Consider the following 23,173-nt stretch of genomic DNA (forward strand, 5'->3'; position numbering starts at 1 on the left):
AGAAATCTTAGTGATTTGGTATTTAAGGCAGAATGTATTTTAATTTTGACTTTGGTTGTGCTCTTGTGGAGCTTGCTACTAACTTTATATAAATTTCAGAATTGAAAAGCATGTTTAGTGAAGTAGAATTCAAATGAATGCATTAATGTACAGAATGAAAGCAGTTTGTTTTTCATGCAGTACTGCTAAGGGGTAAACAAATAATTAGCTACTATTGATAACTATGGAGAGGATTAACTGGTGTGTGTTTTTTTTGTGTTTTAAATATAAATATGAAAAGCAAAAAATGCAAATTTAAGTTTAATTTAAAAACTAATTCCATATTAATCAAATAAACCAGGAGAGGTATTATCTCCTTTCACACATGTACTACCCAAAATTCCTGGGTTAACCATTCCATGGATTTTATTACTCTTTGCTCATTTAAGCTTGCTAGAGTGGCTACCAGGTTTGATGCTATTCTCACATAATCGTAATAATAAATAATATTAATACATTTTATTTATATAGTGCCTTTACCATGCTCAAGGCACTTTGGAGTCTTAGAAAATAACAGCAGGTTATATGTAACATTTGGTAGAAATGTTTTCCTGAATAGTACAATGAAACAGAATAAAAGACAATAAATCAGAGTAAAATACTAAAAGAAAAACCTAACAAATAACCTAATTTGTGATATAACAGAGACACAAATTATCCTGAGCACCTGGACATAGAGGTAAACTGAAAGAAAGGGCAGAATGTTATGTTAAAAGCCTTCTTAAATAGATGATTTAAGTTGTTTTTTAAAAGAATGAATGGAGTCAGCTGAGCTAATTAATTTTGTGATGGCATTCCAAAGTCTGGGTGCTATGGAGCATAAGGCCCTGTCACCCATAGAGTGCAGGTTAGTGTGAGGCACAACAAGATTACCAGAATCAGAGGACCTTAGTAGGCGAAAAGGAGCACAGTGATTTTAAAAAGTCACTGATGTAGTCCGATGCAAGGCCATTTAAAGCTTTATAGGTTATTAATAGAATTTTATATTCAATCCTGTAAGACACAGGGAGCCAGTGAAGGCGAAGCAGGATAGGTGTGATGTGCTCACTTTTGCTGGTTCATGTAAGGACTCTTGCAGCAGAGTTTTGAATCAACTGGAGTTGTGATATAAGATTAGAAGGGGCACCTGCCAGCAGTGAGTACAATCATACAATTTCAATAAAGAGAATGGGGACCTTGGCAGCAACCATGCACTACTTTTTTTTTTCTTTCTGAAATAAAGCTTCAGAAGCATCAATGCTTAATTATCATATCCTTTCTCATTATCCACTTATTTTGCACAAAACACTGACACTTTCAAGAGAACACTGTGGATTGTAATTTAAAAATAAACTAAATACAAAAGCCCTAAATATCAGGTGGCACACGAAAAACCGAACCATCTCCGACTCCGTCAACGTGCATTTCTTAGCCCATACACGAAAACAAAAGATATACAATACAAAAATCCAATCACAGTTGCTTGAAGGAGCCACGTGCAATAAAAATGCATGTTTTTCCTTGTCCTTCAGTTCTTGGACACAAGTCATTCTGTACGGCTTCTTTTGACAAGACCTGAGTGATACATTCACTTGTTGTGCCAATATACGTGTTGATTTCCTAGGGCTTCTGACCATCCGTTCCTGAATATCTGCTACGACCGCAGGAGTACGAATGGACAAGGACCAATTCTTTTTGCAGTTTTCAACTGAACCAGTCTTGCGCCACTCCTTCAACAACTCATTAATACTGCTCTTTGCTGGTAGGTTTATGCCAGGAAACTTCTCTGCGAAAGTCTTCCGCGTTTCCTTAAAAGAACTGGTAGACACACATGCCTCCACTATTCCAATCCTCTTTTGCAGAGAATACATCTTCCGGATCTCTTTCACGCATGTCTGTATCATCTGGCTCACAGCTTCCTTACTAATGCACAGTTGGGGCTGCTGTATAATAGCTCGAGCCAGCCGGTCGGAGACGGTCCAGTTTTTCGTGCGCCACCCTGTATATATTGTATGTATTATATTGGTGAATATGGGTGTAACTCCGTTGGATCAGTTCACATTGTGAAGCCAAATGATCGTGGTGCTTTGACTGCCAATTAACAACTTTGAGGAAGGAGGAACAATGCATGTTTAACCTTTGTGTTTTTTTTAGTATGCAATTTGAACCTTCGAGATCATATTATAATAACTAAAATACAGTTCAATCAATACTACAATCCATTAAATAAATGTTAAATCATAATCTACAGTGCACCCCTATCCAGAACATCTTTTTATGAAATATTGTGGGATAACCATTTACCATTTTTCTAAACGCAGATACAATTTTTTTTTTACTTTGCGAAATATTTCTGGCATCTTATTTGGTGAGCCTCTGTGGTGTTTGCTGTGTCGTGCAGCAGTTCTGTTTTATCAAGGAATTTCTCTTTTCAGCTATCTTTAGCATTAAACAAAAATATTACATATCTCAACTGTATATACAGACAAAGCAGTTTTCCTTACATTGTTGTGGAATTATCTTGCGCTAATGTGCTAGTTTTTTATTTTACTGCTAAGATACTAAATATTATGGTTGGGCTTGGCCTAACTACATTTTGAATTGTGGAACTGTCATGTACACTCTGCTGTACTGAAGTAGTGGCTTAACTTTTCTGAGCAGGTTTCATGATAATTTAGTACTGAGGTTTACTCATTGTGATGTTTATTGTGAATTTCTGTCTTTATCTTTCAAGAAGAAATGTGCTGATCTGAAGCTTTTTGCCAATTTCAAGATCCTATAGATTAGGTTACGTTTTTGATCCAAAAGGGAACAATTCACTTGCATGCCACAACAAAACAAAAGACATAGTAAAATACTCTGTCAACTCAAAGTAGAATATGAGACCATAAAATAAATTTGTAATACAATAATTATGCTTAAAAGTAACAATTTGAAGTTTGTTTTTTTGGCTTCTGATTGGCGTGACAGAAGAGACGTTGGGGAGAAATATTGCGGTCAGAAAAAATCCCCAGAGGCTCTGCTTATTGTACCAAAGAGATATAAGCATGTTTCTAACGGTATTTCAAGAAAGCTCCCCCTGGAGGGGATGGGTAGAAAAGTAAATGATGGCATCCAGTTTTGCTACCCCCCTATTTTTCTTAATAGCCTCCAGAGTGTCGAGTTGGTCCTTTAATGGATCCATCCTTACTGATAAGTTTAATCGGGCAGTTTTGCCTCACTTGAACTAAAGCTGCTTCTGCAGGATACCAACACATAGAACAACACTAGACATGTTGTACATGTCAAAAGACTGGAGTCTCCTTGGGAAGTACAATCTATTATGACTCTTCTTAAAGAGCATCATTGTGTTGTCGCACCAGTCCAGTGTGTTGTTCATATGGGGTCCAAGTACTTGTAGCTGTACAAAACCTCCACTTCCTCCCACTGGGTGATGACTGGTCTCAGTGGCTCCTTAACATGATAGAAATTCACGACCAACTCTTTTGTTTTGTTGATGTTGAGCTGTAGGTGGTTCTCACTGCACTGCAAGACAAAGTCCACTATCAGCCTTGTGTAGTTGGTCTCAGTCCATTATCACTACATTTCCCCTGTAATTTTGCAGTCTTCCTCTGCTGCTGTTCCTTGGCTTTTCTCTTCTCTCTACCTGCCACTGTACCTTCACCTTTTGTGGTGTGGTGAACTCTTCCCAGTTAGATTTTATTGGCTCTCTGAGTCAGGTGCCCAGTTCAGTTTTTGACCTTCTGCAATGATGAATATATAATTCGACAGTGACATTGCCCACACATGACAATTGTTAATACACCACCATCTCTGAGACTCTGCTCTCAAGCTGTCACACTGCTTCCTGTTGGTCAGGTAGCCCATGGGCCTGGTGACTGAGGGCATCAAAATTCATTGCCCTTAACTTGTTCCCTATTCTGTGAGGTGTGATGGTGGTAGAGCTGCTTGAGAAATCAAAGAACGTCCTAACTGTGCAAGTGGAAGTAGGCTCAGAGAACCCTACACACCTTTATGAGGCTGCTAGGCAGACTGCTAAGCATCACGTTAGTCTGCCTCCAGTGGCCAGAGCTGTATTAGGACTACTCTCTAAAGGTCTCAATGTTTTATGATGTGAGAGCAACTGATCTAATATCCTGGGTTGTGCTGAATTCCCACTTCATTGGCACTGGGACAACACAAAATGTTTTCCATATGTCTGTCTGTACATGTCCCATGGTGGGTTCAGATTAGGATACTGATACTAAAATTCTAAATTTTATGCAGTGATTAAAATCATTGGAATCATTTCACAGTCACAAAGTAACTGTTAGATTGAACGTAGTCCAGTTCCTTCTTATGGGCTGCTGGAACTGATCCCAATTCTGGTGCAAGGGAGGAGCTATTCAAACAGACTTAAGCGGATGTAGATGTACTGTATATTTTCAGTTAACTTCAATGAAAAGAACATATAATCATCCATCAGTTTAACTTGTATGTTTTATCAAATGCAAGGATGTTCCTTTCATGAATTTGTCTTCAACCGTGATAACAGCATTTTTCAGTTTGAAGAGCAAGCTAGTCTTTTTTTTTTTTTTTGATTGTTCTATATGTTATAAATTATAGATTCCCCCCCCACCCACATACAGTATACACTGTATCATTACTTGTCCATTTATATCAGTCTGCTACCACTTAGTTAACAAACCAAAACACTGTCTTTAGTAGAAATGTCAAAAGAACCAATACTTTGGTACCAAGTCAATACCATCATACCGATGATGGTATTTTTAAATTTTTTTTGAATACAGTATTGATAGTACTTAGAGTCAGTACTGCAGTCACATCTTCATGCAATACCAAGTAGGCAAAAGGTGCAATCAAATGTGATAAAACGTGAGTTACACCCATTAATGAAAATGGCCCAAAGTAATAATGTTATAGTACCATATTAATAAATGTTGAAAAGAAAGAGCAGAGGTCCTTTCTAGAGATGCTTTAAGATCAAGTTAGGGTCATTTCCACCTGCGGCTGTCAGATTGCTGCTCTTTTTTAAAAAAAAAAAAAAGTTTAAAGAATAAGCATGCATGCAGGCTGTGATGGGCTGATTTATAGTATATAAGTTAATATTTTGTATGTCTTTTATATGTAAACTAGACAAAGCAAATGCAATTAGTGTTTCAGGAGAAATTTTTTACTTCATTGATGAGAACAGAGGTGCTGTGATGTTTACCTAGCAACTACTTTAGTCTTCAGGATGAATCAGGATGAGGAATTTATGGTGAGTAGCAAAGCAAGCTATACTGAAGATAAGCAGAGAGCTGCCTGTGGGTGCATTATGTACTGCTATTAAGGCTGTAATGGTATGGTTTGTCAATTTTCACATAGAATTCTGCTGCCTTAGGGTTCATTTATACTTCACGCTCAGAACACGTTCGTGCACACATCATGGCTGCCATGCGTTCCCAGAGTTCTGTACTTGAGCCACAGAGAAAAAAAACGAAGGACATGTTGAAAACATGTATTTTGTGATTAAAGTGGAAATTTCAGCTTTAACCTCGAAATGTCCACTTTAACTTCGTAGTTTACTTTATCACTAAAGCAGACTGTCGTAAACATCATCCCAGATTTTAATTGCTAGGAGCTCCTTGGACTTACTCCTGACCTGACAGCAGTGGCAAGCAGCAATAGATCACCACACAGAACACATTAAATGTATGATATTCCAATTCTCTGCAAATTTAGAATCTTTAGATTTATATCTGATATCACTTTCATGATGAAATGCGTTAAGTATGTATGTTACATTTTACCGATAAATCATTAATTTTGTTTAAATAATGAATACTGTTAATTACACACATGGGGGTGACACTGTGGCGGAGCGGTAGCACTGCTGTTTTTGCAGGGAGTCACGTCGCTGGTATTCCCTGCTTGGAGTTTGCATGTTTTCCTGCTGGGTTTCCACACTGTGCAAAGATATACAGATTTGGGGATTTGGTGTAGCTAAAATTATTCCAGTGTATGTGTGTGCTTGTATTCACATCGTGATGAGCTGAGGCTCTGTCCAGGGTTCACTTCTGCCTCGTGCCCAATGCTTGCTGGAATGGACACATCCTGGATTGATGGATTCAATTATTTAATTATCCTTTTCAGAGATATTGCGGTAAGCTGTCATCGGAATTTAATGGGTGTTCCAGGCAATTCACAACACAAAAGCCGAACCTGTTCTCACCATGATAATATCTTGCACTGCCACCTGGTTGATTCCTACAGATTTACGTGAAGTACCTGTGCAAGTATAAACAGTAAAACGCTTGCGTAGCAGGAGTGTCCGCTGGAGCATATGCGTCTTGTCAAGTGAAGTATAAACCCGACCTTAATGTTTTGGTTGTTTTTGTCAATTATACATAATTAAATATAAAACTTAACTCCTGGCTGGTTTTGTTTACGCTAATTGCCTGAGAAGGGAATTGAGGAGGAAGTGATTAAGTATCTGATCAGAGTGGTAAGTATATGGGATTTTAGACATTTTAGGTCTACACAATAAAGAGCATAAAAGAGAAAATAAGGTCACCATAAGACCTTAAATAAAACGCCAGCTTTAGTTGTTGCCAGTTTTATCTCATTATGGAGCTAGTTCAGAAATAGATTTTACATGTACTTTCAGTGCTCAGTGATGTGGCTAGCAATTTGTAAGTTGGGTGAGGAATCCAATAGGTTGTTCCTAGCGGCACCAATGAAGAGTATAGTCTAGGTGGATTGATGTGCAGGGGCATTGTCATGATGCCCCTCAACTTGGGGGTGGTTACTATTGAGATTTTGTGAAACTGGGTAAACCACCTCTGAATAGTTTTGTGTTGGTGCTTGGTCACCACGATTAGTTTCCAGCTTCTTGAAGCATTCTGACATCTAAAAACCATGATGAAAATGTGATGGAGTATAAGCACTTGTTTGTTTTTCATCTGACAAATTCACTTGTGGGTGTGCACTACATTCACATCTAACCTCCATTTCTTATCTCCATGATGACCTACGAACATGAGAATTTCAGGAAGACTGAGTAGTTCAGATTCTCTGGGGGATGGTGGGGTGAAATCAACTAAAGGGAACACATCCAAACGTTCATGTGAATTGACTTTTGGAACTCTTCCCATACTGCATTAATAGAAATGTCCAATTGCAGAGCCACACACAAAGTTAACAGGACTTCAAAAACAGCATGCTTTATGGTTGAATTCAAATCTGCAAACAACATATGTGTAATTTTTTTGGTGTTTGAAGGCAAATTAATGTTCATGAATATTATCCCAAAAATGTGGTGAACTTGAAAGTAACGTGTAAATAGTCAAATGGGGTGCAGTATCTCAATTAGTAATTGAATACAAACAACATTGTTCAAATTTAAATTTTCTAATTCTGGATTTGTGTATGGTCATAAGCATTAACAAAATAACTTGTACAAGACAACTAGGATAACAGAGCGAAGGCTGTTATAGTAGTTCTGAAATAATGGGTTAATGTAAAACTGATTAGATTTATTACACACAGGAAGTCTTAAAGTTGGGAGAAATGCTTATACTGTATATAAAAAAAATAAAAAATAAAAGTGATTTGGAAAATTAAAGCAACAGAGGCCTCCTTTATGAAATGTATTTAAGTTCGGAAATGTGTGCGACATCCTCACAATACAGCTATCTCCAGCGTCCATAATAACACAATAACACCTAACGTATAGTTTTTAATGTCATTTGCTTTAGTGTGTAGCCTGTTTATTTTGTCCATTAAAAGGAATTACTGTGTTGTATGACAGAACTGGTAATGGCAATATTACCAACAAACAAGCCATTATACAGCATGACCCTGGAGTCTGCTTCCCACACTGTTTGATAAAAATAAAGGAATTGTGGCATCAGCTGGGCAATAACAGTAGTCGGACACATTTGAGCATTACATATTTAGTTTGTTTGTTAATTGAATGAAGATGCTTTCAGTTTACAAAAACAAATTTAATTGCTTGATGGTGCCTTTATCTAAACGTGTGCAGTCAGTTGCATGGATTACATAAAAAAAATAAACAATCACTGCAAATTACCTTTTGATCTGTTTGGATGTGTCTGGATAGCGCCTTAATCATGGCATGGCTCAGCTCAGGGATGAGATTCCTGATCCGTCGGCTAGTTTATACTGAAAAATGTCCATTGCCTGATACCCTGTAATGAAACAAGTACTGGGTGACTTATACATGATGGTCTCTGTAATGTAGGCTCAACTTCAGCATGTGTCCCTAAGAGGATGTCTCCAGAAGGTCTAAATTGGCCTATTAGCCAGCTGTTATCATGAGCCAAAAATGTATCACAATCCCAGAAAACTCTCTCCTTGCATAGCCTGCCATTGGCTATATCCTTCAAAGCAGCTGACATTCATTACCAAGGTAACATAGAATATCAATGTCTCAACTTTGGTCTTAACTTATATAGTAGCAAGCTAGCAGCTTAAAAATAAATTCAGAGTTGTGGAGTGTTACATAGCTGAAGGGCAAAATACAAACCAAAAAAAAATTAAGCAAAACTCGCCACACTACATAAAAGCAAAGTAGGTAGATTTATGGCAAAAAATGAGAAAAACACAGGAGAAATGAAAAAAGAACAAGTGCTTGCAAAACTTTTGGGTTTTCTTCTTTTAAATAAAGAAACCTGTATGCAAGATAAACTGGAGATAATTGAACTTTATTTTAGCTAACTTAGTTTGACTTCAAATAAATAGAATGTCTGAAGGAAGACCATCAGATGTTGTATCACCCAAGGTTTATACTATTAGAAAATGATACATGGTATATAAAATTTTTTAAATTTGCATTTTTGTAATTTTTTTCTTTTTAAATATTTATCACTTACTTGTGAAGCTATTTTCTAGTTCTTTCTCCTTTTTGTATGTATTTTAGAGTCTTCCCAGTTAGACAATGATGCTGTAAACTGCAAGAATTCTTTACTTGATGAAGATCACATGGTATGTAAAACTGCAAATTGTAACAGCTTTTACACCAACACCAGACTTTTCTATCATTTGGTCACACAAAGGTGAACTAATGGCATCCTATAATTTTGATTGGGTTTTTTAATTTGATGGAGTATCTCTCTAATTGAGCATTTTAAATTGAAATAATGAATGATATATTCAAGTATGATTCAATAAGATTTATAAGTGTATGTTTTGCATACACGGTAGACAAGGAGAAGAGCAGACCCTGTTCTAAAATGGTAAAACTGCTTTCCTACTTGTCATGCTGTTGGCACCATTGTCAAAACAAGAAAATGATAATAGAGTAACAAACTGTTGGAGAGTGGGGATACTTCAGTGATACAAAAACACTCTTTTTGCAGGATATGTGACGTATTAAGTGCAGGAAAGTGATCGTTTGTGATGACAATAAAATAGGTACAACAGTGATAGGCTTTTACTAAATAGATGGAACACTTGAAGAAAAAATATCATTGTAGATTCACCATTTACTCTTATTTACTGTACACTCAAATGTGATGTTGGCCTAGTGCACCACTTTAACATGATTTTAGTATGTATGCTTTTTTTTTTTTTTTGCTTTTGCAAACAAGGTGTACATAGATACTTTATTAATCCCAAGGGGAAATTCAATCATCTCCCATTCAGGTGTATAACAAAGCAGCAAAGCTTAGTTCTATTTCAGTGGTGGACCAGGCTGGACAGAAGTGAAACGGCAATGAACACTATTTAGTTTCTGTACATCAGTGCTCAATTTGGGCCTAAAATTCATTTTCTCTTTTTTTGATTATAAAACAAACCCAGTTCAGGGTTGCTGTTGACTGTTTCTATCATATCAATCAGGGTACTTGGAGTACCAGACACTTTGACTGGTGGTTAAGCAGAACCATTAACCAGCTAAAGCACTGGGAGCAGTCTTGTCACCTCTTCTGAACCTTGCAAAGGAATAAGACCCAGTTTGACAGCAAAAAAGCCATTGCTAAGTTATGATGGCTGCATAATTTGAAATCTGCAATGAAAGTATTGTTTAGTCAATTTACATACAATTTACCACTTTCTCCTAGAACAAGTTTTATACAGAAATTCTTTATTAAATAATATTTATCGTGGACTTATAACTCACATCAACATCTTCTTGGTTTCATTTTTTGGAGATGTTTAAAACTAATTGGTTTCTTTTTTTAGTTGAACTCAAATTTATTAATGATCTTTGTTTATCCAGTAGGCATCCTGTCCTGTTTTCCTACTCATCCAATAAACACTTTCTCTACATTTCTCCAGTTTGTGTGCTTTTTTTGTACATTTTAATTTAATTGTTCATGGAAATTTCTGATAGTTGAATTAGTATTTACAGCATTTGCCTATTAAATATACACCAATTTCAAGAAGTGCAAAAGGTGAATTTGTTTCAGAAATTTATTAGTGTTATCAACTGAAGGGGAGCAAAAATGTATGTAATCTTCTCCAATAAACAAATGGGCAGTAGTTCCTAAGTCTGTACCTCAGCTTCGCATTCACTAGACTTGTGTGGCTCTTCCCATCTTTACCAGTATTTGCAATAATTACCCAGTTTACCTCATTGACATACCTCGGACAAGGGCATGGTCAACTAGAGCTGCATGAATATCAACAAACTATTTTATTTGTCTCTTACTTGCCCTTCCTCTTCCACATTCCTTAACAGTATTAACACTGTCACTGATGACTACCTTCACTTCCACCTAGTTTCCTAGCCTGTGAAGTGTAGATCCAGTCTGTGGTGCTTGCTTATTTAAAAAAAAAAAAAAGTTGAATGATTTATTTTTCTTCGGTTATATTTTTGAATAAAAGTGCTCTTCTTTTGTTAAATTTTTTTTTTTGAACGTGTTTATTTGATATTTGGACGTCAGTCTTCACACATTCTACATTTCAGCATTTTGTCATTGTTACTATAACATGAAATTTGTTTCAGTTCGACATTTCTTGCCACGCATTTCCTTTCATCCCATATTTACACAGATCGTTGTAGACATAGAACACACATGAAATTTATGCATTCCTAATAACACAATATATAATAAAAACTATATATATTTATCCTATACAATTCCAGACACCTTCAGACTTCAGCTCTGAGAGTTTTGTCTGACTTTGAGTTCAGCTGTCTTGTTCGGTTATGGGATAGTAAGGTGCTTGTGCTGATTGACAAATTTGCAAAACAAAGACACTGATGAGGTGGTGCGAGGAAATTTAAGGTGGCTTGGCATTACAAATTTTCATAGGCTGCATGGATTCTAGTGTTAAGTGAGTGTCTAATCCAAGATGCCTAAATTCTGACATACCTCTTGAGAGTTTTCTTCTAGAAAACAAATATTACAATCTTTATCCGCTTTGGGTCATGGTTACCCAGAGCCTGGTCTCTTAGCATCAGGAGAAAGGAATGAGCAAGCCCTGAACAGGGCATATGACCAGTGCCAGCCTCAGTCAAACACATTCACAGAAGGACATTTTTTTTATGATCATATATTTATTAACCTAGTATAAATCTGAAGGGTATTTTGTTATTGACGGTTAACCTAACACACAAGGTGTAATCCCCATACAGACTATGACTGGATGTAGTATTTGAATTCTGAGCACAGGATTATGGGGGATGGGGGATGGGGATGGGGGTGGGAGGAATAAAGGGCACAAATGGATAACTTGCCAACAGTTGTGCTGGTTAGTTAACTTGATTGGTTTGATGCATTTTTTTTAATGATGTTCCATTTCCCAAAATTAAACACAAATACATACCTGCATACTCATAGTTAGAAATTTCCTTCTCAAAACCAAACTCTCCACTCAAATCCAAGTAATCTTCCATATAAACCAAACTTTACCTTCAGACATCACACAAAGGCATCAAATACACATATGCTATAAAATAGCCATAACACACTGCTGAGATCAATTCAAAGCACTACCATAAAAAACCTATTATTACAATGAGTAATGGCACTTATGATCTTTTCCCAGAACAGTTTCTTCTCTTAATAAACACAATGTTAAGGCACATGTACACATTTTTAAAAATGTAATCACTCAATGCACTGTAGTACAAAAAAAACTAATTGACTGAAAAGTAATTGTACTGTAAAAATATACATCTGATAAAGAACATAGAATGTAATAAAAAGTTCCACGTATTTATCCATATAAATCAATGTGGGGAACCCTGTACATAAACAAAATGACATTTAATCTGCCTCGACACCCTGTTTCTGGTCTGGGTTAGGCCAGAGATTCTCATTAATATCACTGGCAATAGTTAGCCCTTGACAGGCATCAAGTTGGGGGGAAGGGGGCCCAGTGCATGCCTTATCCACTCCTAGCAAGCCTAAACTATAATACCTAAACAAGCCTCCTCCATGACTGGGAGGAGGTGAACACACATGTAAATGTATTGGTCATAGAGATTTCACCACCAAGTTGAAAAAAAAAAAATACTCTACGGAGTTTAGGAAAGGAGAATATGCAAGTAGAAAGATGTTGACAAATCTTGGGTGGTTCATGAACCAGTCACGAACTAGAATAGCCCGATGGAAACTGACATTGTCTCATATGTCAACATAGCATAGCTGTGTTGATTATGATAACTTCTTTTTGCTCTGCAAGATCATATATGCAGACTAGACTATTAAGAAAAGCCTGCAGAAGCCTGGTGTTTTATGAACTAAGTGGTGGAGGGAACCTCTGTGGCTAATGGTGGCACACATGGTTATGGTTACATTTTCACCTACTGGCCAGGAACATTCACAATGGTCCGGTGGCTATTTATGTTCCATCCCCTTCTCTTCCTTTTGGTAAGAATGAATCCTGCTTCATCAGCAAAGATCAGCTAATGAAGAGTGTCTCTGGAATAAATTTCAAAAATTCTCTACAAAAGAGATGAAACACAATACAGTATGTAAATGACTACTCTGAAACACACAGCCTACTGTTGTGTACTATATCAATCATATAGCCTGTACTACAGTATATAATGCTGTGATACCGAACTGTACTCCGATACTTAATGCAGTGTGAAAACCCATACTTGCAAATATTCCAAGTGCTGTTATTTGACTCTAAAGGAGTTCATTTGAAACAGAAGATGATCGGCCTTTTTCATCCTCATCCTGTTACGTCGAAGGATGTGGTTAGTTAGTAGTTAGTTGTTGAGATGCTGAGTGCATCAGTTTTTTGGAATACAGTGATCCCTCCTCGATCACGGGGGTTGCGTTCCAGGACCCCCCGAGAAAGGTGACAATCTGCAAAGTTAAAACCATATGTTTATATGGTTATTTTTATATATTTTAAGCCCTTGTTAACTCTCCCACACTCTTAAACATTTCCAGCACAGTTATACAGCATAAACCCTTTATATTCTCTTAGATATTGGGTAAGATTCATTGAAATTATGTATGTAAACACACTGTTTATATACAGTAAAACCTAAATGTTATTTTAAAGATATCGATCATCTCCAATATCACATGTTACAGCCATTACGATAGACAGGCCACCAGCAATAAATATGTACAATGCAAGAAAAATTGTATACAGTAAAATGTGTGTACAGTTACACTAAACGTACATATACAGTATGTACTGAGTATGTAGAAAATTAGATATGGGTACTCACCAACATGACGACTTGTCCGATAACGGTGAGTTTAATTTTTAACAAAGGGAGAGTGTTACAGCTCTTCTAAAGGAGCCTCTTCATGCTACTGTGTAGCACTGTCGTCTGGAGTTTCTTTTTCCATTGATGGCGTACTAGGTGGTGTTTTGCGGGTAAAGAACATCATGATGGGCAGTTGCTGACACTGCTTTTTCATTTGTGTAAGGAGGTTTTTATGCACTTCCGTGGCGTCATCAAGAGCATTTCTAAATTGCAAAGAATGAATCATTTGCGGGTCTCATTCTTCAACCGATATCTGGAGATCTTTTGCCATTCATAGAATAGTCACAAGACGCTGAAGAGTTAGGCCGGTATCGTCTTCCTGTGCTGGGTCGTCTTGTTCCTTATCTTCCTCGCTTGCTGACTTTGTCATCTCAGCCAAATCTTCGTCGCTCAGCGTCTCGGAGTGGGCATTGAGCAACACCTTGACGAAACTTAACTCTTTGCACAGCAAAACACGTTGATGCTAAATGAGCGAGACAAGATTTCCTGGTTAACGCAAAGTGGAATTGAATTCTGCGCTCCTTCGCTGAGCCAATCAGCACCCAGGAACTTAACCGTGTCCTCTGATTGGGTAGCTTCTCAGCCATCCGCCAATAGTGTCCCTTATATGAAATCAACTGGGCAAACCAACTGAGGAAGCATGTACCAGAAGTAAAAAGACCCATTGTCCACAGAAACCCGTAAACCAGCAGAAAATCCGCGATATATATTTAAATATGCTTAAATATAAAATCTGCGATAGAATGAAGCCTGTATTATCGTGGTATTTCCCTCCACTTGCCCTTTTACCTGTTTCCTCAAGGGTAAGGGTTCTCGTCAAGTTCGTTATCGGGTTGGTCTACTGTTGCACTTTAAGATGAACACACTCACACACATAGATAAACACACACACAGACCCTAACCACAACAGTGCTCCATGAATGACACACACATGCTGATTAACCGTTTGCACTTTAAACCACACAAGTGCTTTAGGATTAAACAGCACTTCAAGAGACTTACTTATTTTCGGCACGAACAACAATACGATGTTTTAGTGATATCTCAGACCTAAATATTACTTTTGGTCTACAAGAATACATTTAAACATACAAAGACTCGGCACTCTTGACTATAAGCCATTCATCAGCCAAGAATACCTTCTTTATCGTATCTGTCCCTTCTGTTGAGTATAGCGCTGTTCACTCGCAGCCATATAAACCTCGCAGCACAGAAATAATGGCAAAAATCCGGCTGTCACCAGGTGCTCAAAGAAATCTAACTTATTACTTCAATCACTCTAGACATTAAGACAAAGCATTGAACGTTAAAAGCAGCCTGGTATTTATTACAATAATAATAATAATAATACCACAAGAACAAAGAATACTAGAAAATAGGTAGTGATAGGAAAGTCTGAATATATAGTCTTTAGAAAAAGCTTACGAAAAAGTTACAGATGACAAGGATGAATGTTCCAGGGAGGCGTTTGATTTAGCAATCGATGTTCATGATGCCTTTCTGACGACCAGGGCCGTCTTCGTCCGTTCCTCTTCTTCTCTCCTTCTCCCTTTGCTTCTCTTTCTTCTTCTTTTACTTCTCTCCTCTTCTTTCCAAACCAAGGCATATTTATTATGAAATGTCAAGCCTTGGTTTCACAACACATGCACCTGATTGGCTGGCTGTCCAAATGATTGGGAAAACAGACAGTGAATTAATTCATCACACAACAAAACCTTTGATGTACTCGGCGGCATCAGTAATTCTTCCTGTCCTAGGCCATAAAGCAAATTGTTGTTCCAGATGTCCATCCATCAATAGCCTGAGGTATCACCTCAGCATCCTTTCCCGGGCTATAAAACCAAATTAGCACGAAGCTATGAACAAGTGTTATAAAAGTAAGGTGTAAGGGAAGAAAACCTGCTTTAATTTGTTAATTTCATCTGTTGTCTTGTCTTGAACAAAATATAATGGAAACCAAAATGTACAGATTTTATACACCATAACAAGCCGCAAAAGTCAAAGTGCGATATAGCGAGGGATTACTGTATTCCCTTATCCTTAACACTCCTTTAGTTCATACAGGTGAATGATATTGTTGGCTATGACCATATTGATGATTTCTAGCTTTTCCTGTTTTGAAATTCGAGATGACCCCCTAATATAGGCTGAAGATAGCTAAGTTAATCAGTAATAAATCTTTCCTTATTTCACAGCATCGTATGACCTTTCTCAGGAAGGGACCTAATAGGCTTGTTTTTGAATTATGGCCACAGGCGTGTAATCCATGTCGAACTGGGTTACCAGCACACCGAAGTCAGTACTGTATGTCTGATGGCATCAACTAAATCTTATCTAGTAAAATCTGATTGTACTTAAGTCTGTGGTTCATAGCTGATGCCTATCTTGTAACTCACTTTGGATAAGAGCGTCTGAATTTGCCATTGTGTTTTTACATTTATTTGCTTCGCATTCATGTAAGATGGTTTTACAAATGTTGGTATGCACATAACACTAGAATTACCAAAGCCTATGAAAAAAACTCGTAAATCTAGCCCACTTTAAATCCGTTCGCACCTCTCAGTCAGCATCTTTTGTCCTGTAAATGTGCCGATGAAGACAAACAGCAAGCAGCCTGCTATTCCATCCCCCCCACCACCGCAGAACGTGCACAAACTTCTCCCAGCTCATGCCTTGATTATCTGGGAGTGAAGTGCTGGAGTTCTAGAGTGGAAATAATAGATTGTTATTTGGAACTCATGCATTTCATGTGTGTTCTTTTTTTACAACAATCTGTGTAAAACATTGTTAAAACAGAAACGTTCTTCATATTTTAGTAATAAATGACAAAATGTAGGCGCAAACTGTGAACTGTGAAGTCTGAAGTCCAAAGATCAAATAAACACTTTTACAAAAGGTTCAAGGACAATACAGCAGCTTCCGTGACGTAGAGTTAAGAATTGCTGACTTGTAATCAAGAGTCCTCGGTTCGATCTAGACCGTCTCCTGTATTAGCCATTTGCAGTAGTGAGCTGCTGTTATTGTTAATATACAATAAACGCATACATTTGGTTTGCATCTGTAACGGCCGGTGTACATTTATAATACTTGTAAAAGTTACCTTTTTTTTTTCACTTTTATTCTCTCAGTCACGATGCATAGTACCTCAAGGGATCTGATGCGGTTACTTTTTATCTGAAACTGCAAATAACTGTAGATGTGAGTGGTGTTTTGAGGCAATGGAATTGGACATTCTCTGATTTGGATGGATAAAAGCTGACACAAACGCTGGTGAATCTGCCGCCTTCGTATCTCACCGTCACTTTTTTTTTTTTTTTCTTCAGTTTTATTAAATGTGCCTGCTCACGCTGAATTAGTATGCACCTTATAGTCCATGATGTCAAAGCTGCACTGACAAAATATAGTTATATATGATATTTGGAATAACTCATTTTATTACCTGTATTGAACATTTTGGAAAACCTTATGGCTTGGATGCAACATTATTCATATTCATTTGTGTTTTTTTCCCCATGACCCGATCTTGCCAGTCCCCACATGTTGCTGTATGGTGCTGTTTCTTTTGTACTGCAGGACATGCAAAGGAAAGAAGTGTACAGAGAGGTCAGGTCAGCGCTAGCGCTGTCTGTCTGTCCACGGACAAGTAAACTTAGAAAATCCACTTGTCCGCCAGTTAAATTCACTTGCCCATAAACAAATAACAAAAGTGAAAAATAGTTTATTTTTTCTGATCTCTTTTATTGATTTTAAAACTGAAAAAAGTTCTTTCAGGGAGTAGTATTTTGCCACCTTGCTCTAGAATGTTATATAAAAGATTCCCTTATTTTAACTGGCTAATAAACAATGCCTTCATTATAGCTGCACCAGTTCTTTTTTCATATATTACAGTTACATAACAGAACACTGTCCTGATTCATTTTCTGCAATGTTGTTCAGCTTTTGTCTTGCAACATCTTTTCCCCCTAGCATCTTTACTATCTCGGACAGCATGGGCTGTTCATTTCTGCTTGAGCTGAACTGCATGGTTCCTGGACTGATGGTCCTGCAGAAGTCAATGCTGACGACTTTTCAGGTTTTTTATGAGTGATGTGCCTGTTGCCAGGTGACAGCCAGAATTCCACAGCTGGTCGTGGGTCAAACTCTTCTAAAGAAACCGCATTGAACAGCCTAGCATAATGCTCAACCTCTGAGCGTTCAGCTTTAGAAAACGCTTTTTCAATTGAACCAACTTTTTTCTTACTTTTAGACTCCTGTCTCTATCTGACGTACTAAACCCCCAGTTCCTATCCTTCTTCTTTCTGCACATAACCAATCCCCACACGATAAACATCCTTGTGAAATTAAAACTAGTTATAAGCTTAGACCTCTGAATGGATTGCATAATTAAACATGTATAACGATTATTATTATAATGATGTATAACTCTGAGGTCTAGGTTTATAACAAGTTTTAATTTCACAAAGACGTTTATCGTGTGGTGTTTGGTTATATGGAGAAAGACAAAGGATAGGAACTGGGTTTTTAGTACGTAAGATAGACACAGCAAACATGCAATAAAGAAAGCCTGCTCAGAAAAATATCCACTGAATTCTACGTTCGTGTCTCCGACCTCCTGATCACGAACCCAACGTTTACACAATATTTCAGTTAAACCTGTGCGATACCCATTCAGATATCCAGTTTTTTGGCGCCTCGTCACACCTGCCATAAACTTCCCTACACTGAACGTAGACCTGAGGACCCCTTAATGCAAGGGAGCAGCACTACAGTCACGCCACCATGCCCCTCGCCACCCATGTCTAATACATGCTTTAATGCATTTCATCGTGAAAAACATATCAAGTGTTTTATTTTAGTATTCTGAATGTTCATTGAGCAGTCAATGTGCGGCGATTGCTGCCGGCGCTTCCTCAGTGCAAGAGGAAGTCAGTTTAAGAAGCACGCAGAGATTAACAGCTGGGTCGGGGAACACTTAATATAAAGCATTAAATGTGCTATATTAATTTATGACAGGGTTTGAGAAAATCTAGTAAATGAAACATTCATTTTAAGATGAAATTTATTTTGCAACATTCTACTAGTAAACTACGAGAGTAAAGTGAAAATGTTGACTTTAATCTCGACATTTACATTTTTTTTTTTTTGTCTTCACTGTGTCCGTATTTTTTTTCACCGTGGCCTTAATACGCTCCCGTAGATTTTTCAGGGCATGTTGTGCCAGTTTTAATCAAACAATGATCCATTTCTCATCCGCGATTCTACTTGTTTCAGCAACACGCATATAGCGAGAACGTGCTTACTGCAGTGCATTATGTGTTACGCAGGTAATTCCTAATGATATATTCGAAATTCTGCAAGATGGAACATTTCCAAAGAAGTAAATATTACCAATGTTGTCGGGGATAATATATTGATATTTCATAACATTTGGAAACCGTTAGAATGTTTTCTTCTTTATTTTTAATAAACTGGCATCGCGAAACCAACTTTTATATGAAAATTTCTCTAATCAAAAATGATCTATAGACAGCTCATCAAAATTGATGTCACGCAATAAATTTGTTAACTCCTCAATATATCACAACAAATTTCAGGAAAGATTAACTGCCCAACAAGCTTTATGTGGAGAAAACAATTGCATTCTAGGTGAAATAACTGCATTTTATGTAGAAAAAATTAATGTTATCAATAATATATAAAAGTTATCGATTATAATGAAAAATCAAATTACATCGTAATGTCGGCATGAAAAAAATGACTGCATCTCCAAGCGTGTAAATAGTAGGGTAAAATACTTCTGTAAGACCACAAGAGTGATTCCCCTTTGAAAAATCAGCCGTCATTTTGTAAGCAATATTGAATACCAATTTGAGACGTGAAGAACATACCTAAGTAGACTGCTTCTGTACAAAGTACGTACCCAACTGTTTAAAATTTGAAAGTTGTGGTAAAAATGTGCCCTGCACAGCACATATAATTCTTTTTTCTCCAAAAAATTGCACTTGTCCGTGGGCAACTGAAACAGAAAAACACGCTTGTACGATGGTCAGTTAACCCGAGTCGGGCGTTGGATTTCCATGTACATATCTCTCTCTCTCTCAATCTCTCTCACACACACACACACGTGTGTGTGTGTGTGTATGTATGTATATGTGTGTATATATGTGTATATATGTGTGTGTGTGTGTGTGTATATATATATATATATATATATATATATATATATATATATATATATATATATATATATATATATATATACTAGCAAAATACCCACGCTTTGCAGCGGTAAAGTACAGCATTAAAAATTTATTAAGAAGAAAATTTTACCTTTTTAAACTGAGGGAAAATATGCCAATAATTATTTGTTAAGGATCTCTTTGTATCCCACATTGTGAGTTCGGCCCTCCGGTTGTAATATGACCAAGCTGTGCGCCGAGCTTACTCTTGAGTATGCAACTTACAGTTGGCCATGTGAACAGTAATCTTGTCTCAAATCTCACAGCTTGGATTGCTGCTGTCATAATCAGTTTGAGTTTCATGGCTTGTTTCAATTATGACAGTATTTGCAGGATTTGTTGTGTTGAAGTGACATTTGGCATCTGTCAAGCGTTGTAAGCACACAACCGGTTTCATCGATAAAATCACATCCAGCTTTTGAGAGTTTAAACATTCATAAACATCAAAATGTCCACTACTGAAATTGTCACCTGTGAATCTAAGATGTTTAAGAGGCATTGGCGGTTGTCGAAAGGTGTAAAATATTTGGCCATTTCAGTACACTTGAAAGCGACAAACGAACAATTCAGCGGCAGCCATCAACTCGCATGCAGAACCATAGGTGAAGGGCTTAAGCATTTCACTCTTCTAGTGCTCCTGTGTAGTATAATTAGCTCCTGTACCGTCATCAGTCCACACCTTGAACCTGTCCTAGTCATTTAATACATAAGACACAATGTTCCTCCAGATATCAAGAGTAAGCCTGATATGGCAGGGCAATATGTAACAAAGAGAATGGAAATGGTAGGTTCCATCTCCGGGCATGGAAACCACTCGGTAAGTGACAGTTCTTTGATCGATGGTGATCACCTTGATAGACATGGTAATTGGGGTTGGAATGATAAAGGAAATGGGTACCTGAGCAATGTAAAGTAAGTCTAAAATACCTATACAGTAACTAATTGTAATAAACAAACAATAAAACAGCGGAGAAGCCGTGGATTAAACAAAAAGGCTGTAGTTCTCAGTAGGGAGACGTGAATCCCGTGGCGAAGCAAGGAAGGGAATGTAGAGACCGGAGCGACGGATGGTCTTATATAGGCAGGCAGCCAACAATGTGGGAGACGTTGGGATGGGGGACCCAAAACCACCTCACATGGTGACCGAGCTGCAGGCTATGGACATATATATGTACGAAAGTAGGATTCAGTTAGCGTTGGGAACCTGCGTACCAAATTTCTTGAAGATGGGCCCATAAGTAACAAAGACTGTTGAAAAGTTCAATATGGCGGCCGACAGTGGCATCATACCACCGAAATAAGTATGTACATTGGTTTTGGTTAGGGCAGGGAAGCCACCTACCAAATTTCGTGAAGATGGGGTCAGCCTTCTACCTACACGGGAAGTTGGAAAATTGGTGACGTTGGAAAGTTCAATATGGCGGCCGACAGTGGCGTCATACCATCGAAATAAGTAAGTACATCGGTTTCGGTTAGCGCAGGAAGCTGTCTACCAAATTTCGTGAAGATGGGGCCATAAATAAGAAAGTTCAACATGGCGGACGTTGTCGACTGGTATGACCGTTACGTGTAAGATTTCGAAATGAAACCTGCTTAACTTTTGTGATGATGTCACACGAAACTCCGCCCCCCCACATCATTGCAGCTCAACTCCATTACAGTTAATGGAGAAAAATACCTTCCAGTTATGACCATTAGGCATAGAATTTCGAAATGAAACCTGCCCAACTTTTGTAAGTAAGCTGTAAGGAATGAGCCTGCCAAATTTCAGCCTTCTACCTACACGGGAAGTTGGAGAATTAGTGATGAGTCAGTGAGTGAGTGAGTGAGTGAGGGCTTTGCCTTTTATTAGTATAGATATATATGTGTGTGTGTGTGTGTGTGTGTATGTATACAGTAATCTCTCCTCGATGAAAATCCGCGAAGTAGAAACCATTTGTTTGAATGGTTATTTTTATATATTTTAAGCCCTTATAAACTCTCCCACACTGTTAACATTATTAGAGCTCTCTAGACATGAAATAAAACCCTTTAGTCAAAAGTTTAAACTGTGCTCCATGACAAGACAGAGATGACAGTTCTTTCTCACAATTAAAAGAATGCAAACATATCTTCCTCTTCAAAGAATGCGTGTCAGGAGCAGAGAATGTCGGACAGAGAGAGCGAGAAAAAAGCAAACAATCAAAAAATCAATACGTGCTTTTGGGCTTTTAAGTATGCCGAAGCACCGCGATAAAACGGCATTTTTTAGAGGAGTGTCTGTATCCTCTAGGCAAACAGCCTCTGTGCTCACACCCCCCTCCGTCAGGCACAGAGAGTGAGAGAGACCGAGAAAAGCAAACAATCAAGCACCGCGCGGGAAGCATATCGTATATCATTGAGGAGTTTTATTTAATAGGTAATACATGCTCTGATTGGGTAGCTTCTAAGCCATTCGCCAATAGCGTCCCTTGTACTGGGCAAAAACACTAAGGAAGAATGTACCATAAATTAAAAGACCCATTGTCTGCAGAAATCTGTGAACCAGCGAAAAATCCGTGATATATATTTAGATATGCTTACATTTAAAATCCGCGATGGAGTGAAGCCGCAAAAGTCGAAGCACGATATAGCGAGGGATCACTGTATATGTATGTATATATGTATGTGTATATATGTGTACGTGTATATATACAGTGGGTACGGAAAGTAATCGGACCCCCTTCAATTTTTATGTTGCAGCCATTTGCTAAAATCATTTAAATTAATTTTTTCCCTCATTAATGCACACACAGCACCCCATATTGACAGACAAAAAAAATAATTTTTGAAATTGTTGCAGATTTATTAAAAAAAGAAACTGAAATATCACATGGTCCTAAGTATTCAGACCCTTTGCTCAGTATTTAGTAGAAGCACCCTTTTGAGCTAATACAGCCATGAGTCTTTTTGGGAACAATGCAACAAGCTTTTCACACCTGGATTTGGGGATCCTCTGCCATTCCTCCTTGGTGATCCTCTCCAGTTCTGTCAGGTTGGATGTTAAACGTTGGTGGACAGCCATTTTTAGGATTCTCTGGTCTGATGAGACCAAGATAGAACTTTTTGGCCTTAATTCTAAGCGGTATGTGTGGAGACAACCAGGCACTGCTCATCACTTGTCCAATACAGTCCCCACAGTGAAGCATGGCGGTGGCAGCATCATGCTGTGGGGGTGTTTTTCAGCTGCAGGGACAGGACGACTTGTTGC

The 23,173-nt window shown here is 37.8% G+C and overlaps 1 protein-coding gene across 6 annotated transcripts in view; it reads left to right on the top strand.

The window, feature by feature from the left end:
- Nucleotides 1-23,173, top strand: part of gra (granulito) — a 73,408-nt gene that overhangs the window by 8,745 nt on the left and 41,490 nt on the right. For 5 of the 6 annotated variants that reach the window (XM_039737449.1, XM_039737447.1, XM_039737448.1 and 2 more), the window contains exon 3: nt 8,942-9,006. The exons of the other annotated variant lie outside the window; for it this stretch is intronic. In XM_039737449.1, the coding sequence (XP_039593383.1) occupies nt 8,942-9,006 (65 nt within the window). The remainder of the gene's footprint in view (nt 1-8,941; nt 9,007-23,173) is intronic. 6 annotated transcript variants of the gene reach the window in all.

The sequence above is a fragment of the Polypterus senegalus genome, chromosome 15, assembly GCF_016835505.1.
Source record: "Polypterus senegalus isolate Bchr_013 chromosome 15, ASM1683550v1, whole genome shotgun sequence".
NCBI classification, from domain to species: Eukaryota; Metazoa; Chordata; class Cladistia; order Polypteriformes; family Polypteridae; genus Polypterus; species Polypterus senegalus.